Below are 19114 nucleotides of genomic sequence, written 5' to 3'. Positions count from 1 at the left end.
CAGGCTCCATACGTTGCTGCCTCTTTGAAACGCCATGGCATCTGAGGTTCATATACATCTGCCAACTTGCTCTATTCTGACTCTCACACCTTTAAATGTGTTGTCATATAAGCGTAGTGTACATAGGGTTGCCAACTTACTAATCACAGAAAACCAAACACCTTTGACCCCCTACCCTGAGGCTGTTATGCTTAAAAGAAGTACATGGGATCTTTTTCAGGGGGATAAGGCAACACGCCACATTTATTGATAATATAACAAAGTAGCATATGCACTTACACACTCTCTGTCTCTCTCTCTTGGCTGATGGAATTGTTACCAGTCTATTGCTCGGCTCAACCTATTGACCAGATAGGTCAGGTGCAAAGAAGGAGTTGGGATCTTGTCAATCCGAAATGATGCTCCATAGTCTCAGCAGGACTAGAACCCGAAGAACCATACAAGATACCCCATCCTTTATAGGATTTTCCTTCCATGCAAGTCTATGCATTTTGTCTTGTCAGGCCTTAATCAGTCATTCAGCATCACAGTCAGTTTTTCTGCAACATATGTTTAGCTGGAGATTGTTCTTGCAGTCATCTGCATGCTGACAACAGTATGCTGACAACTCCTCAGGGGTGTTGTCTTCTGGTGGAAGTTGTTATTGGTTCCCTATCAAGGGGTGCTTGCCACTAACATTGGGGTTCGTCAATCTGCCTCAGTCCAGTTTGTGTCTTCAGTGTGCTTTCACTTAGTTGATAATTATTTGGTGCTTCTGAGACTCGGCCCCTCCTTTGACCATTTGAACATGCAGTGGCCTCTCCTAAACATGCACTTTTCTCTCCTAAAACATTCTCTCATTCACACAAACAATACATCTGCAGAATTGCAGCATGGAACAAAGGGGTACTTCTAGTCACTTTAACAAAGTTACAAAGTCTTTCAACATTAAACTTCTTTCTATCTACTACAAGGCCTTGCCTAATATTAACATCAGTATGTATTACAATATTCCATCCCTTTTCTGTAACATCACAATATGCTAACATCAAACAGAGCTGGAGCTACCTTAACAAAGCTCCCTGGCCTGTCTGAGGCCTACATCTTGTATTTAAGTTTAATTCAATCCTTTGCTATAACATACATTCATTATAACTAACTTCTTAGTTACAAAATTCCAGGGCTACAAGGCCCCTCTCCCACCTTGTCCCTTCTTTCAGGGCCTGATCCCCATTCACTCCATCTGCCCTCCCTTCAGTGCTCACTTTCACCAGGCTGGGGCAAGGAATTAGGGGTACAGGAGGAAGTGAGGGCTCTGGTTAGTTTTTGTGGGCTGTGAGGTGAGACTAGAAATGAGGGACTCAGGGTGTGGGAAGGGGCTCCAGGCTGGATCAGGGGGTTGAGGAGTTGGAGGGGTTGCAGGCTCCAGCTGGGGGGGGGGGGGATGTGGTGTCTGGAGCAGGGCTACAATTGAAGGGTTTGGAGTGCAGGAGGGGAGGGGAGGGGAGAGGTTTGGAGTGCAGGAGTGGGCTCAGGAATGGGGTAGAAGGAGAGGGTGCATGGTGCTCTGACAGGGAGTTGGGGTGTGGGATCCAAGAGGGTGAGCTGGGATGTGAGAGGGGGCTTAGGGCTGAGGCAGGTGGTTTGGGTTCAGTAAGGAATGAGGCATGTGGGCTCTGGGTGGGACTTACCTCAGGCAGCTGTTGGGGTTTGGCAAGCATGTCCTTGCATCCCTGGGGCCTGATGGGAGCCACGGGGGCTACTCACACTGCATCTATGTCTAGAAGCCAAAGAGACATGTGCAGCGGAGTAGGGGCTTACCAGTCCTGCACCAACTGGATTGTTAGCCACCTGATCAGTGGTGCTAAGCAAAGCTGTAAGGGTCCCTTTTCAGCCCAATGTGCTGGTCAAAAACAGGACACCTGGCAACCCTAAGGCTACGTCTACATTGGCCCCTTTTCCGGAAAGGGCATGTTAATTTCAGCGATCGTAATAGGGAAATCCGCGGGGGATTTAAATATCCCCCGTGGCATTTAAATAAAAATGTCCGCCGCTTTTTTCCGGCTTTTAGGAGGGCCGGAAAAGAGCGTTTACACTGGCCCCGATCCTCCGGAAAAAGCGCCCTTTTCCGGAGGATCTTATTCCTACTTTAAAAGCCGGAAAAAAGCGGCGGACATTTTTATTTAAATGCCGCGGGGGATATTTAAATCCCCCGCGGATTTCCCTATTGCGATTTCAAAAATTACCATGCCCCTTCCGGAAAAGGGGCCAATGTAGACGTAGCCTTAGTGTGGAACGGATGTATAACGGGCGACTTAAAGCGGGGAACCCTTTAGCTCCTGGTGGTGCACATTCATACATGCCTTGGTGCATATAAAATTTATCCTGCATCTGGAAGGAAAAAATCTTCAGGGGAATAGAAAAGATTGGAGGGAACATTGGCCCATGTTGCAACCTGGCACGCAGGGCAACTGCCCCCTTTGTCAGAGGGTGACTCTGAAGGTGGGAAATGTTCTGCTTCAGCTAGGACAGTGGTTTGAGGGTGCTGATCAAAGCCAGACTGCCCCCTACACTGCAGGGAGGTCTGTTATGCTGCTCCGAGTGTGGATTTTTCGTGTCCCTGAAGAATACCGTAGGTAGGGGGACCTGACTTTTAAGGGTAGGCAATGGTTGGGCAATATACACCCCTCCCCCACTTTTGGGAGCGTGTGCGTGGGGGGGGGGGGGGGATTGCCTCTGCCTGCGTGGCACAATGGCAGGTTTGCAGAGGGACCGAGAGCAGCGTGAGGCCCAACCTAGCTCCCGGAGCAGGGAAACGGGAGCGAGCGCCGTGTTATGCAGCGCGCCCGCAGCAGCGGTAAGAGCAGGGTCGGGGTCTCTCCTACACCCCATCCCCGTATGTATCTATCACCGAGCAGCAGCCTGGCTGCCGAGCCATCGATGGGCCGCCTGGCCGCACGGAGAAGCAGCCGGCGCCGTGGCTTAGTTGGTTAAAGCGCCTGTCTAGTAAACAGGAGATCCTGGGTTCGAATCCCAGCGGTGCCTGCGCGGGCCCAACCCGCCTTTTGCACCCGGTAATTTTTATCTCCGCTCCCGGCTTGTCACCCCACGGCTGGGTGCGTGTGACGGGGCCCAGCTGCCTGCTGCGGGGCCGTTGCTGGCAGAAGGAGACGCCGCTGCCAGGGCAGCCGGGTCTTCCCAGTCCCCTCCCGGAGCCAGCTGCCATGATCCCGGGCAGCGCGGCTCTGCTCCCCAGCGCGCCCATGGTGCCTGGCCCCGCCGGCTGGGCTGCGCTGCGCGCCGCGGAGCGCCTGCCCTGCCGCCTGTCCTACCCCGTCTTCTGTGCCTCTTCCCTGCCTACTCGGCCCTCGCCGGTTGTGTTATGGCACCCATCGTGCCTGCCTCTTCCTGCCCCCCCGGGCGTGTTTTGCCCCCCCCTTGTCTGCTGTTCTGCGCACCGGGTAGTGCTTCTCCCCTCTTCCTTCCTGCCCTCCTCCCTGCCCGCTGGGCACCCACAGTCCCCGTGTGTGCTCTGCCCTCGTCTGCTGCGCTGCGCAGGAATTACGGTGTGTGTGTGTGTGTGTAGTGTATGCCTTTTCGTACATGTGGATTGCAAGGGTGTGAATGCACCCCCACGGTGCCCCAAGTAAGCAGGGAAATCAGCCCCAGCCTTCCCTGCTGGTCAGAGCATGGGGGAAGGAGGCTTGGGCAGCCCGCCACTCCTGACTTTCCCTGGCCTGTCAGAGCATGATTACTTGGGGGGGGGGGGGGGGGGAAGAGAGGGGGCTGCCTTTCACCCTTTGCTGTTCACACTGCTCTGCACCCATAATGTTGGGCATCCTGACCTGTGTGTTGCCTGCCTTACAACACCTGTAAAGCTTGGCACCCTGCCGTGCCAGCTGCATGGTCAGTTCTTAGAGGAGATTCAGCTGGTGCTCAGCATACACAGCTCCTATAGGCAGAAGATGAATCCTCAAGGTCTAGCTCAAGCTGGTAGGTAGCTGCTCTCTGGGAAGCTCTTGTCCCCCGACTGGCTGGGCCCCTCTCCTTTACAGCAGTGGTTCTCAAGCAGGGGTTTGGGGACTGCAAGCGGGTTTCAGAGGGGCTGCCAAGTGCAGCCATTGTTGTTTGGGGTTGAAACCTGGGCCTTGAGCCCTGCCAGCTGGGTCTGAAGCTGAAGCCTGAAAAACACAGTTTTGCCTGGCTTGCTACTCCCTAACAGCTTTGGCTTCCATGTGCAGAAAACCAGTTATTGTGGCACAGGTGGGCCATAGAGGTTTTTATAGCATGCTGAGGGGGCCTGAGAAAGGAAAAGTTTGAGAATCCCAGTTTTATGGGAGAGCAAGCTAACACATTCAATAGCAGAATGTCTGTAGTGGAGGTTCTTCAGTATTTACTGGTTTGTACCAGTGACTTCTTTTAAGCACGCTGAATATCTATAACCAACTGTACCTTAAGGAGTTGACAAGTTTAGAGAGCATGTTGGGGTCCTTTTTTGTCCAATAAAAAAGACATTTTAGCATATGAATGTAGCTGGTGTGTTTTATGTTTCCTGAACCAATCCCCCAAACTCTCCGTACTCTGGGTGTACTTAATTTGGAAACACACATGGTATGACCCTGGCCGGCAGAGGCAGAAGGGATTGGCAGCACAATGATGTGCTCTGCTGGAGGTTTTTCCCTTCGATTCCCATATGGGCTGGGGTGGAGGTGGGGATTGCCCAGGAAGCAGCGGGAGACACAGAGTGCCAAGTAGGCACCCTGCTCTTTTCCCCCTTATTCCCTCCTTGGCTCAGCAAAATCTGTAATCCAGCAAACCCTGTTTCCCAGGATTGCTGGATTAAAGAGGTTCAGGTGTATTTAGCTAATTGTATGAATAAGAAATACTAAGCTTCTCTTTTGATTGGAAGAGCAAGGTTCAGAAAGAAAAGTTATCATTCACTGCTTCCCAGATTGCCTTTAATGAGGCAAGAGATTGTCTAAATGAGTGAAGGGGGGGGGGATTTCTTTGTTTGTTGCAGTTTCAGTAATTTCAAAGTAGCATGTATTATTAAATGCATCAATTTTACATCCAATGGGTAATGGATAGTGAGTGGTTACTTATTATTTATGGTGCATGTTATACTTTACTCTGGATCATTACCAAGCTGAGAATGATTAATAGTAGGAATTTAATAATATTTCTTCAGTATGGTTTTTTTTTATACTAGGCTGTTTATTTAACATCAGGCTTACAATGCCTATCACCATTATTCTTGTCCTGTAGAATATTAAGTTGACCTGTGTTGCAGTAATTGAAGTTTTACCAAGTAATTGGTTATTTTTATATTTTGAAAAGTATCTTCTCATAGAGGGTTTAATAAATATTTTAGAATGTTTAAGCAAGTGCTTTAGAGATAGTGAAAGTGTGCCGCAGTGAAGGAACATCATATTTACTAGAAAGGCTTACAGTATCTAGCCCATGTTTAATTAGTTGTGGTGTAGTATGTTTCAACTGCTGAAGTTCTGGATGAAGTTTGTTGGCAACTTCAGTTGTCTATATCTGAATTTTGAGGAGCCTGTTCCTTAATGAGCTGAAAATGGTATCTCTACCAAGGATCTGAGCCTTTCAACAGTTTTTTGAGATTTTCATTCACAAAAAGGCAGGGAAATTCCCCTCTCAAAACTCTCTGTTCCCACGCTCTGACTATTCAATAGCTTCTTAGGGAATTAACTTATTTTTTTCCTCCTTTTTTCTATAATTGGTATTTATAGTTGAGAATTACAGAAAAGTATTGACACCACCAAAACCTTTGGGACTTTTTATTTAGCCTTCTTACTGAAGGCTTTCACAAATAGATGACTGTCTATTCCAAGTGTAAATGGTAACAAGGTCTCTGTGCACCTAGTAATGCTGGATGCTACTAGGAGGAAAAAGTAACATGTTAAATATGAACCTTTAAAATGTATATAAAATTTGAGAGACATATTCTGCCCTCAGTCATGCTATTATATTGACTTCAGGAGTATTGTTCCAGACTTTACTCCCAGTGCAGTAAAATTAGAGTGACTAGATGTCCTGATTTTGTAGGGATATTCCCAATAGAATCATAGAACCATAGAGCTGGAAAAAACCTCAGAAGGCCATCAAGTTCAGCCCCCTGCCCGAGGCAGGACCAATCCCAATTAAATCAACCCTGCCAGGGCTTTGTCAAGCCGAGTCTTAAACACCTCTAGGGATGGAGACTCCACTTCTTCCTTAGGTAACCCATTCCAGTGCTTCACCACCCTCCTAGTGAAATAGTTTTTCCTAATATCCAACCTGGACCTCTCCCACTGCAACTTGAGACCATTGTTCCTTGTTCTGCCATCCATCACCACTGTGAACATCCTTTCTCCATCCTGTTTGGAACCTCCCTTAAGGAAGGTGAAGGCTGCTGTCAAATCCCCCCTCACTCTTCTCTTCTGCAGACTAAATAGACCCAACTCCCTCAGCCTCTCCTCTTAGGTCATGTGCTCCAGCCCCCTAATCATTTTGGTTGCCCTCCGCTGGACCCTCTCCAAAGCGTCCACATCCTTCCTGTAATTGGAGGCCCAGAACTGGACACGGTACTCCAGATGTGGCCTCACTAGAGCAGAATAAAGAGGAATAATCACATCTCTGGATCTACTGGCAATGCTCCTCTTAATGCAACCTGATATGCCATTATCCTTCTTGGCTACAAGGACACTCTGTTGACTCTCATTCAGCTTCTCATCCACTGTAATTCCCAGGTACTTTTCTGCAGAACTGCTACTTAGTCATTCAGTTCCCAGCCTGTAACAATGCTTGGAATTCTTCCGTCCCAAGAGCAGGACTCTACCCTTGTCCTTGTTGAACCTCATCAGATTTCTTGTGGCCCAATCCTCCAATTTGAGGAGGCTTAGTTGGAGTTTTGTCTTAAATAGGCACCTACTATCTCCCCATCCCGGTCCAATTTTTCATATTTGTTATCTGGTTACCCTAAGTAAAGTATTAGAGCCTTAAGGTCCCAACCTTGCAGATTCTTACTAGGGATATGAAAGTGGAACCATGCACATGGTTAACTGATGAGCCTGGGCTCATTGGTTAATCTTCACAGTTACGCGCAAACTCCAGAGGAGCCGACTGCCACCTCATGTTTAACTGTAGGACTGCTGAAGTTTTCAGTGGCTTCACAGTTATTTAAACACATTTTAACAGCTTTAATTCTTACACAAGTGAGTAACCTTAGTCGTGTGAAATTCTATAAGCTAATAAGACTGTGCATGTTAATCTACTGTATATTTTAGAAACTTTGTATCCATCCATCGGTGAGTCCGTTTGTTCAAGAACTTCTAAATGATAGGCCCCCCCCAAATTTGTTATGCAGCTTCTCCTTGTAACTTAAAGCAAGGTAAGTGTTTGATTGCCACAACAATGCAATGTGCCTGGAATTCCATTGTTTCTCATAAAATGGAAATGGAGAGGCTTGGTAGGAGGGACAGTTGTACTACAGAATGACTACACAGGGGCAGCAAGGGGCCAGGGATAGGGACTGGGACAGCTTTAATCTCATTGGGCCAGCAGGAGACAGGGATGGAGAAAGGAACTACTATATATTTCAGAGAGTTTATGTGAAAATAATATTTTAAAATTGTTTATAAAATGCTGATTCTCCTGTAATGAACCATGGGCCTGATTAACATTAAATAAATCCATCACATAAGTATTTTTCCATGTTTTAAATCTAGCCAATTAGACAAATTGCCTCTCTGTACGTAAATGCCCACTGACTACAGGTGGGAGAGAGTTCAAGGGTCTTGTATGGATGGGTCTATTTTTTCAATGTTATAAAGACATTCCTGAAATAATGTGAACTCTGCTTGGCTGTATTCAGTCTTCATTCTGCTGACAAATCTGTCTTTTCATAGCTACTGAATTGTTCAAGGTTTGCAACCTCTCTGTTTTGAAAGGAGTTAAGCATTCCAATATTACAAATTGGAAGAAGATGACCAAGTCAGCCACCATTTCTTATTCACTTGTTTCAAAGTTTTGCGCAATTGTTGGGAGACAAAGGTGACTTGAAATCCAAAAAGTCATTTAGGACTCAGCCTCTATCTCAGAAGGATCATATATGTGGGCACAGCCATGTGATAGTGTATTGCAAATACACATGAATTGTGAGTAGGCCTATTGAAATCCAAGTTAAGCATGTACAATATGGATGTAATAGTGTAATTGATTAAATGATTAAAGGTTAATGTTACCAGCTACATTCATCCCCGCCCCCCCACTCTGCCCATAATATTTTTAGCAGGGTGGCCAGCAGCTTGGCTCAGTCCCGGCTCATGCTGGATTCTGGGAGCTACCTCTGCTGCGATTCTGCAGGGAAAGTAACTTAGGAGCTGGATGGGCAGGCAACGCGGCTCAGTCCCAGCTTGCAGCTGGTACCAGGAACTACCTCTGCTGCTGCTCTGCAGGAAAAGTAATTTTCCTGCCCACCTGGCTCCTAAATTACTCTTCCTGCCAAGCTGCACTGGGGGTAGCTCCTGGGACCTGTTGTAAGCCAAGACTGAGCTGAGTTGCCTCCCAGTGGGCTCCTAAATTACTTTTCCTACAGAGCCGCAGCGGGGGTTGCTCCTGGACTCGGTGCGAGCTGGGATTGAGCCAGGGTCCCTGCCGTCTGACTCTTAAAATACTCTTACTGCAGAGCTGCAGCAGGGGTAATTGCTGGACCTTGAGTGTTTGCAGTGCTAACCCTTATTGATTAATCGTGTAGTCGACACAATTTTTGTTGACTACACAATTAACAAATTACACGCTTCCTAACATCCCTAGTGTACATAACTGTTGCAGGATCAGGAACATTGACTCATCGACTTGCATGAGTAGTTCCATTTAGGGTTGCCAGATGGTTTCAACAAAAATACTGGACACACTTGACATTACATCACAATCTACATTACATCTTATTTAGAAAATATCGCACATTTATATTTTCTCAATTTGTTTCCTGAACAGAAAGCTCAAATACTGGACTGTCTGGTTCCAAACCGGACACCTGGCAACCCTACTACTATTGACTTCAATGAGGCCACTCGCTCAAAATTACTGACATACATAAGTAGTTGCAGGATTGGTACCACAGTTCTCTTTTCTTATTTGTTTCTTATATCTAGGTAGTATTTAGTCAGTATCTTGGGACTTATAAAATGAATTAATCAACATGATTCCGAAGAAGTGTTTTAATGCAAACATAAAATTGCGATTCTCTTTTAATAGCTTGAAAATTGATTCATGCTAAAACGATTCTTTAAAAATATTGTTATCCCACATGAAATACCATGGAAGAATAGTTTGTAAAGCTATTTGAAAACATGAAACAAATGCTAACACTTAATTTTAATGTTTTTTTGCATGTGCATAAGCATGTTTGCTTTATACTTTTACAAGGATTTGAATTCCAAGTCTCTGGGGCTGTTGTTTTTAGATCCTTTATCTTTCTCTCTCTTCCCCAAGCTCCTTTCTCTTTGGTTCCTCCTACCTGCTACAGTCTAAAGAGTCTGGAGCAGCAACAAGGATGAGAGAAGCAAGGCTAATTTTAAAAAGCTCTTAATTCTGTGGCAGTGCTAATTAACATCACCCTGGGGACTGCTGTAGCATTATATTTAACAAGAGTGTAGTAACCATTTTTTAAACAGCTTTAAAATTTCTATATCATCTGCCAAGTAGCAGGTTGGAGCAGCTGCCTCCCTATAAATATTTCCATTTTTGTTTTATAGGGATTTCAGCTAATACATAGACCTTTCCCACCCCCAGCACTTTCAACATCATGGCACTTAAAAAGGAATTGTACAGTTAATAAAATTATATAGCTCTAGATTACAGCACCTGGTGTTCATAGGGCATTGTACCCAGGCACTTAGCTTATACTGCCAAGCAATGTTATTTAAAAAGAATATAGCCAAGCAAGACCTGCATAATTTTTCAACATATGGCTGGAATAGTGGTCTTGTATAATCAAACTGTAGCCTTGACAGTCAGGAGGGCTGGATAGTAGTCCCAGGTTTGGTACTCACATGCTGTTCCATCCTGGGCATGTCACTTACCTCTCTCTAGTCCATTTCCTTACTTGTAAAAGGGCAGCACTATGAGAATTAGGTAATACTTTGAAACAAAAGACAGGACTATGCAGCACTTTAAAGACTAACAAGATGGTTTATTAGGTGATGAGCTTTCGTGGGCCAGACCCACTTCCCATGAAAGCTCATCACTTAATAAACCATCTTGTTAGACTTTAAAGCGCTGCATAGTCCTGTCTTTTGTTTCAGCAAGACCAGACTGACACGGCTGCATCTCTATCAGGTAATACTTTGTGAAGCACTTTGAGCTCCTAGAGAAAAGCTCTTTTGAAAAGCCTCAGAAGCGCGGGAACCCGCCCGGTGCCCCTGGTCTGCTGGAGACGGTCTCCAGCAGACCAGGGGCACCGGAGCAGCTTACGAACGGGGCTTTCTCGCCCCGACTTCCGGGGCGAGAAAGCTCCGTTCGTAAGTGCGGATCTGACATAAGTCGGATCCGCGTAAGTCGGGGACTGCCTGTAATAGTCCTCTGTAAGTAGTATACAGTATATTGCAAAAATTAGCAAAGATGCTTTGAGATTAGAAATCTTGCATTTTACATTGTTAGATGTGTTACCTTAAAAATATTCTCACTGGAGGCCACCCAGGGTTACACTAGTATGGGTTTATTTCCACTAGGTAAAAGTAAAGAGGAGAAACCAGTCACCAAAGGTTTAAGCTAAAGAAGATAGAACTCTCTCTTTCTTGCACCCATGCAAGCACACACCCCTCCATTCATTCACTCATTCACACCCATTCATTCCTTCCCTCAGGCAATCACACACTTACACAGACATATGGGTTGCAGAAGGAGCCAAAGCATGTGAATCCTGGAAGGTCAGTCTGCTCATCATGGCTGGGGAAGCTGGTCAGGAGGGACACTGAAGAGGAGTTTCTCAGGAGCAGGGGAAGGAAAAAGAGAGAGTCTCACATGTGCTCCTTCTCTTTATACGGTGTCTGAATGGCTCCTGTGACTTATTCACCTCGTCATCAGGGAGCATGCCCAGACTTCCCTTTATCCAGCAAGCAGCATGCTCAGACTGTGATGGCTCATTGAAATACGCTCCATCGATTCCAGTCTTCTTCAAACACACTCTCACACTCTCTCTCCATTCACTCAGGGGAGAATGCAGCTTAAAAGCAAGGTGGCTGCATGTTACAAAGATTACAAAGTTGCAGTTTACAGTAAGTTTGAGAGTTACACAGATTGCAAAGATTGACAATCATAATAAATTAGTTTAAAACAGACCTTACAGTTTGGTGTCGCTTTAGAAAATCCATGTATATAAATCTAGTGAGCTCAGGCAGAGGCTTTTTTATGCAACAAGATGTATAACCTATTATATTATGATCATTATCCTGCCACCTGCATGTTATTTGTTTTTACGTGTTTAGTAATAAAAAGCCTTGCTTAAAGTTACAGCAACTTGGTCAAGCATACGTCTGGCATGAATCTATTTAATTTTTAGTTACAAACTCATGAAACCAGAGTTATTAGAAAAATGTTATAATGTACAACATACAGATAAAATGTTTGCTATCTGGAACTGATATGTGGGGAAATTATTGTATTTATAGCAGTATTCAAATTCAACTGGGATGAATAAGCAAAATAGCTTTTAAAAATAATTATATATAAAATATGTGCCTGGCCCATTAAATATTCATGACAATTGCAAGGCTATGCAGAGACATTTTTTTTGCCTAAAAAATGTCTTCTGTTGGTGAGAAAGGAGAAGCAAACGGTTTTCATATTTAAATTATAGCATAGACTAGTTCAAATTCACCTTTGGTGCAATGGCATTAATTGCAGTGGTGTTACCCCAGTGATGATTTTGTTCCAAATGATTGCATATAATCATTGATGAGAACTGAGGGGAAACCAGTGAAACCACACTTATTTTTACCACCTGAGGATCTAACCCTGTCATAGGTTAACTGCATCTAGAGTGCCCTCTGTAGCAGGTCTGCCTCAGTTCCTCTCTGAGGGTAGGTCTATACTATAGCTTTTTTTTTTCGGAAAAAGCTACGCAAATTGTGCCCGGCAATTTGCGTAGCTTTTTCCGATTACTTTTCTGAAAGAGGCTTTTTTTTCCTTTCTGGTCTAGATGGGGCCAAATGGTAGAAAAGCCTCCTCTTTTGGAAGAACCCTTATTCCTCATACAACAGGGTATACAGGGCTCCCTGAAATAGCACATTTGCTCTTCCGCAAAAAAAAGCGGACGAGCAAACGCATTCCCTGGATGCAGCGGAGTAAACTCCCACAGTCTAGACGTACTCTGAGTACAGTCCAGACATAGCCCAAAGAGTGTTTCCAAGTGTAAATATATCTCTGGTGGAGTTCATTTATTACTGCATACCTAGGCAGATAAACCATAAGAAGCCCACAACCATAATCCAAAATTCTACAGCATAGTTCCAAAAGTACATGTAACATGCAACCCTGATGTCTTCACCACACCACAGCTCTCCAGCACTGCCCTCTCCTGTCCTTTATCAGCACAGACACCCCCATCCTTGCAGCTCCACTCTTCATAGGAGGAGCCCCCAGAGCCTCTCTGCTTGGAGAATCCTTCAGTTTCCATGGTTATCTTTCAGTTCCTCAGGGTACAAGTCCAGCCCCAGTTCCTTAAGCTCTCTCCAGCCCTGGCTCTCTGCCTTTTGCTGTTCTCAAGCTCTCAGCATCCTTCCAGGCCCCAAATATGTAGTCTCATAGTCAATTCTTCCCTCTTCCCATGGATGGGTGGCAGAGTGCTTTCTGCTCTCAGCAGCTTTCTCCAAAGATGATGATAGTGTTGACAGTTACTGCTGCTACTACGGCACCAGTTGTGGCACAGGGCAGCTGGACCCATTTCATTGACAGGAGCCAGTCCTGCCTGTGACAGGCCTTGTATCTTTATAAAGAGTAAGGACCACATTTTTAGAAGCCTCAACACAAATTCTAATTTTGATCCAACAATTAATTGCTGGCACAAGCATTTGTCTAGATTCTATTATTTATGCCCATATTTAGCATGCTGATTTGTTCCTGCAAAAATATATGCTGCAAACACCATTAAAAAAGCATCCTTTACAGTGGCATGGTATTTGACTTTACTACTGCGTTTACTACAAATACAAGAAGAAATAATGTAGGACACATAACTTCTCTATTTTAAAATATATTTATGTTCATATATATTTATTATGTATCTCTTCTTAGAGGGTAAAATTCAATCATTTTCATCCAGCATTGATTTCTTTCAAAATTGTGGGTACAAAATTAATATTTTTTTGAGATTTTGGATCTAGGGTTTCATAAAAGATGCTTATGGAGGAACAGCAGTGATGTAAGATCTCATGTTGTATAGCCTTTGCAAAAAAAACAAAACCAAAACCAAAACAAAACCGTGGCTAGAGCTTCTGAAAATGCGCATCCACAGTAGGGATGTTATATATGGTGTAATTGAATAATTGTGTAACTGCATCAAAGTTTTAGTGGTTACATGATTATTTGATAGTCCCTGAGGGCAGAGCCTGTAACCAGTGTGCTTTCGGCTCCACTCCCTCGGAGCTCCCTGCCACCTCGCGCTGCTGCCTCTGATACAGAGGCAGTAGTATGGGGTGGCAGGCGGGAGCCTGTCCAAAAGGGGAGCTATTTTAAAAATACAGAGGCAGCAAGGAGAGAGGGGGAGTGCGAGTAGTTGACAAGATTAAGCCCAGGTTTATTGTATAATCATGTCGTCGGCTACACGTTGACGTCCCTAATCCACAGGGATTTGCTCCAAAAGTCCTTCAACTCCTAGATTTCATCTAGTACATTTCCTCAGAAGATTTTTCAGGACTGAAGCCCATGGTGTCCTGCCAAATTTTATTCATTGCTTACCCCAGTTGTACAGAGACTTCATGCTTCTTGCTCAGTAACGATGCCTGTGAGTGCATCATCACTTGAACTCCCAAATATGGACCAGATCAAACTTGATTTTCAGCTATCTCTTGCTAGGAATAGCAAAAAAGTGACACAGGTCCTGCAGACAGATCATCACATTGGGGGCCATCTTTGTTATACAGATGGTTGCCTAAAGAAAGAAAAGTCTTAGGGGCAGTCTAATGTTTAGTGACTGCTTAGTGTTGGTGTGATTGTAGGCTGTCGGGGTGGATATTTTCTTTTTTTGCCTAGGAGAGTAAATATTGCTGCACACTTTTTTTTTCATAGAGGTTTGGATAAGAACATTTGATGCAAACATTGAGTGAAGTTTCTTCCCTTCTTAACCTCAGTTTGAAAGACTGCTCTTTCATAGTCCCGGGCATGCCATTTTGTGAAGTGTCATAGTTTGACAGACATGTCCAGTTACATATTGTCATATTTATTTAATTTAATATGATCTATATGATATAAAAAGATTTGATGGAATTTGATAGATCAGCTCTGAATGTCAGAGGGAAAAAATATTTTTTGTAGTCTGCAGCTGAGAAAACAGTCTTTTTGCATTGACTGCTTCAGTGGTAACAAACAAAATAAGCTACCATTTTGAAAAGATTTTAAATGGTTGTTTACTATTTGAATGTTTTTATTAGGAATTATTTGTGGATGTGTTACAAGAGTTTCAGAATATTGTCTTACAAAGTAAAACAGTAGTATTAACACTTGTTTATGGACAGAGAAGTTCTCCTTTTGACATATCACTGTCTTCAAAGGAGGTAGATTGGTATAACTGTCACTCAGCGTTGTGGATTTTTCACACCCCTGAATAACAGTTATACTAATATAGGTCCTTAGTGTAGACGTGGCCTTAGAGTGTCAGATCTAAATATAACGTGGAACAGATTGTTTAGCGTATGTTCAAGGTGAACACCTGTGGAGACATAGGACAAAAAAAAAGGGGGGGGGCTGGGTGTTACAGATTGTTGTAATAAGCCATAAATCCAGTGTGTTTATTAAGACCAAAATTTGTAGTGTTTAGCAAAGTGATGAATTTAAGTTCCCAGGAATATCGGGACTCATAGGGTGTGTCTACACAGCAGGGCTTAACTTGAAATAAACTACGCAAATTGAGCTACATCAATTGCGTAGCTTATTTTGAAATAGGTTATCTCGAAATTGGGAGCGTCTACACAGCACTTATTTTGAAATAGAGCATTCCTCCAACTTCCCTTATTCCTCGTACAATGAGGGTTACAGGAGTCGGAGTAAGAAATCCTCCAGCTTGACAGTATTTCAACATTATTTCAGAATAACTGCCTGCTGTGTAGATGTGGACTAAGTTATTTCAAAATAATGTTGCTGTGTAGACGCACCCATAGAAACCATCCTGAATCCACTTATCACACAAAGGGCCAGCTTCTTCCAGGACACAACTGATATTCTCCAGAAACTCCAGAATTAACAGTCTCTATTAGAACACTGTTCTAACAAAGAGATGTCTCCCTCTACACCCAGGGTGCGGATCCTTTTTTGGGTTGGGGGCCACTTACCCACAGAAAAATCAGTTGGGGCTGCACACAAGTGAGAAGCAAAACAAAACAAAAAACAACCGAACAATCCCGACTGAGAAAGACACTCCCCACGTTTCCCCTTAAGGGGCCCCAGCATAGTAGATTTCATGTGCTCCAGTCCTGTGGTTGGAAAGTGGGAAGCTGGAGTGCCAACACAGAGGGCCCTGAGCCTCGGGGGTCCATATCCTGAGGTTCCCTGCCCCTGCTCTTCACCAACATTTGTCACAAGGATGGGATTGCTGCCTGCCTCAGTATCTACACGACAATGGACAACATTCAGCTATCCAACCCAAATATGTCGCCAAACTCATCCATTTTGTCCTCACTAATATATCAATTCTTCATTCAACAATAAGTCCAAACCATGGGAATCATCATGGGTATGTGACCCTTCTGCTGGTAGCAGTCAGCAGCCAGAAGGGCCAGGTTCGGTATCTGGGGGGGGAGAGGGGGGTGTGTGTGTTCTTTCAACAATGTAACCAAACTGGCTCGAGCCCCCACTCAGTAAACTGGGAAAATTCCAACCTACCACCTGGATGCCTTTAGAAGCAGTTCTTCCCCTCTCGCAGGCACTGGGTTGGAGATAGAAACAGTCTGTTTAATAACAGTAAGACCTGAGTGTGAGTACTGCTGCCTGACACAGTCAAGCAAAGTGCATGGCTGACAGGTATTGTAGGCTGGAGGAAGCACTGCCTCCTCACACTGATAGGCGTGGCCCTGACCATGCTTTGCCGCCAGGTCCACCTCTGAGGCTTCCCCTGTGTGGTGGCCCTAGATAAGGGGTGGGCAACAATTTTTTACTGGGGGCCACTTCAGAAATTTTTGAAGTGGCCTTGGGCTGCCCCGGAAGGGGCGGGGCCTCGAGTGGAAGGGGCCGGGCTGGGATAGTTCTGGATTCCCTATCCTTTGCCCCTCCGCCCCCCTTTCCTCTAAGTGTCCATGCCCCTGGCTGGGAGGAGACTTCCCATCCTCCCCCGCCCCTGGCCAATCAGGGCTTGGGGGCGGGGGAGCATGTGAAGTTTACTCTGTCCCCGCCCTGCACGGAGCTTAAAAGTGCCATGTGGTCCTGGCAGGGTGGGAAGAGGCTTCACGTGCTCCCCCACCCCCAGGCCAATCAGTCTTTTTCCACCATGCCAGGAGCGCGCGGCACTTCTAAGTGCTGCGTGCTCCTAACAGGACAGGGCCAGGGCAGAGGAAACTTTGTGCACTGCTCTGTCCCCAGGTCCTGATTGGCCTGGGGGCGGAGGAGCACATGAAGCCTCCTCCTACCCTGCCAGGAATGCCTGGCGTTTTTAAGTGCCGTGTGCTGCTCGCAGGGCAGGGACAGAGCGCAGGAAACTTTGCAGGCTCCCCTGATTAGCCTGATGGCAAGGGAGTAGCAGGGCCTTTGTGGGCTGGATCTACCCTCTTGGTGGGCTGAATCTGGCCCGCGGAGGCCCTTTTGCTCACCCCTGCCCTAGAATCAGCTTTTCCTGTTGTGGGCCAAATTCTTATTTACACTAGTGAAAAAGAGAGCCAAATTTAGCCATCTCTTTTAGTGCCATCTTGTGGAGATTCTGATCTAATAGTGTCATGGTAATTTTTACACCAGAGATTGTAACTGATGATATAGTTGCTGCCAGCTTCCATATTTCATCAAGCCTGAGCAAGGGGTTCCTGAGAACTCCAAATCTATTTTTCTGCTCTATCTTGGCACTATTGGCCTCATATTTGATATTGATTATGGCTAATTTGGCTGGAGAGCTACTGCTAGGTACTGTGAAGCTGAAGTTCATCTATACCTGTCCACTGTGTATTTATCTTCTCCATTGCTAAATACTTCAGTGGAAATATTGGTGAGTGACCAGTATTGTGGATACCTATTTTGTTTCTAATGTACTATGGACATATTATAGAAGCTTGTGGAAAACTCTAATGAGACCTTCTGTGTAGGAATGCATCAAGTAAAGATACAGCCAGAAGGGAGCAGAGGTAAGTATGGCACAGCAGTAATTGATTGTTTCCAGTTGGGATTACCATACTTTAAGTACAAGTGGGATGAAATATTGAAAATAGCGGGGCAGTTAAATATTTGCCTGTATATCATCTTTAAGGAGTAAGAAATCTTTATTATTTGTGTCCCTGATCCTGCACCATTAAAGTCAGCAGGAGCTTGGCCACTGACTTCAATGACAATAGGATTAAGCTCTAAATGAAATACTCATGGAAATCAAAGTTGTTGCTGATAAAGGAAATGAGAAGAATTAGCTGTGATAGAGCTATAGAAATGAATCAATGTCATGTTGCTTATAGAAACCACAGTACTAAATGAAATCTCTTTAGACCTCTTTATTCAAGTTAATATAAATCCCCTATTATAGAGCTGAAAATCATGCTGGATTTCTGTCTTTTGTAAAGAGTGTGGAAGACAGTTATTTGATTTAGCTAATAAAAAGATCTATTACTATCACAATAGCCTCTCTACTTTCTAAAATGAATAAGTATGCCATACTAGAATAATATATTAGAATGGTCATACTCTCCTAAAACCATATAAATTACACATGGGCTGCTTTCCTTTGAATTTAACAATATAAGCATGCATACCATTTAGTTCTTTTTTTTGGATACTGTTTTAAGGTGGTCTTTGAGTAATGGCAGCAGTTATGAAAGCTAATTATAACAAATTTCCCAAAGCAGATTCTTGGTTGAGTTAGCAATTGAAACAGAAAAATATAGTGAGTCTCCAAATACTTACATAAATATAAACATAAATATATGCTTTAATTTTTACTTGACCAGTAAATAAATATTTAATCTTAACAGCACTTGTTAAAATGTGTCAAGTGCAAGAATGTGTTGTCAAGGAAATATTTCACAACAAAGGATATTTGGTTACTGATCACTATACAGATGGGCACCATGGGGATATCTGTGATATGTATGTAGTCTAATAAAAATACATTACTCTAAAACTGTACCACTTTGAAACCTCCTTAAAAAGCAGAGCTCCTTTCAGATATTTTTTACGTGGAATTTTGCTCTGACTGCTGTTTCCGTCTACAGTCTTAGGTTGCCTTTATAAGAGAATTCTTAAAAGTCTATAATTTTCTCTGTACTCATTGTTGATATTTGCTTGTTGCAGTTTTCATTGTGTTTTTCTTTTGGAACATTTGTTGAACTTTTTAGTTGCTAGGAAGTGAGAATCTTGTGTGGATGATGAAGTCTTTTGAGAAGGGAAAATTACCTTCCTGTATTTCTGCTTCTCTGAAGGCTGCTCCCTACTCTAGCACTTTTGAGTGCAGAAGGGGGGCCACAAGACACCTGAAAATACCTTACCTCTGTAGGCTTCTGCTTAAAAACTCCCCAAGGTTACAGATTCCCTGACTCTGCGAGGGTTGCTACCACCACCCAAGTGAAAAAAAAACCCTTTCTTCTTGAACCCAGGAAGAAATCACTTGAGAACTTCTTCCAGAGGGGTACCCCAAACCTCTTTACCACAACAGAGCTTGAAAAAAACAAACTGCAATCACTGATAGCCGAACTCAGTCTTAGGCATGCATACATAGACCTCCTATTACCTT

At 44.3% G+C, this 19114-nt stretch overlaps 1 protein-coding gene and 1 non-coding gene across 2 annotated transcripts in view; both read left to right on the top strand.

Annotated features, from left to right (window-relative positions):
• Window positions 1–2707: 2707 nt before the first annotated feature.
• Window positions 2708–19114, top strand: part of LRP3 (LDL receptor related protein 3) — an 83488-nt gene continuing 67081 nt past the window's right edge. Inside the window, exon 1 of the mRNA XM_014569490.3 lies at window positions 2708–2836. Within this exon, the coding sequence (XP_014424976.1) occupies window positions 2815–2836 (22 nt within the window). The 5' untranslated portion in view covers window positions 2708–2814. The remainder of the gene's footprint in view (window positions 2837–19114) is intronic.
• Window positions 2951–3024, top strand: TRNAT-AGU (transfer RNA threonine (anticodon AGU)). Its single transcript has one exon. It is a non-coding gene; the product is annotated as a tRNA-Thr (tRNA).

This window comes from Pelodiscus sinensis, chromosome 12 (genome assembly GCF_049634645.1).
Source record: "Pelodiscus sinensis isolate JC-2024 chromosome 12, ASM4963464v1, whole genome shotgun sequence".
NCBI lineage: Eukaryota > Metazoa > Chordata > Testudines > Trionychidae > Pelodiscus > Pelodiscus sinensis.
Note: the sequence above shows the minus strand (reverse complement) of the source record. Positions and strands in the feature narration are given on the sequence as shown.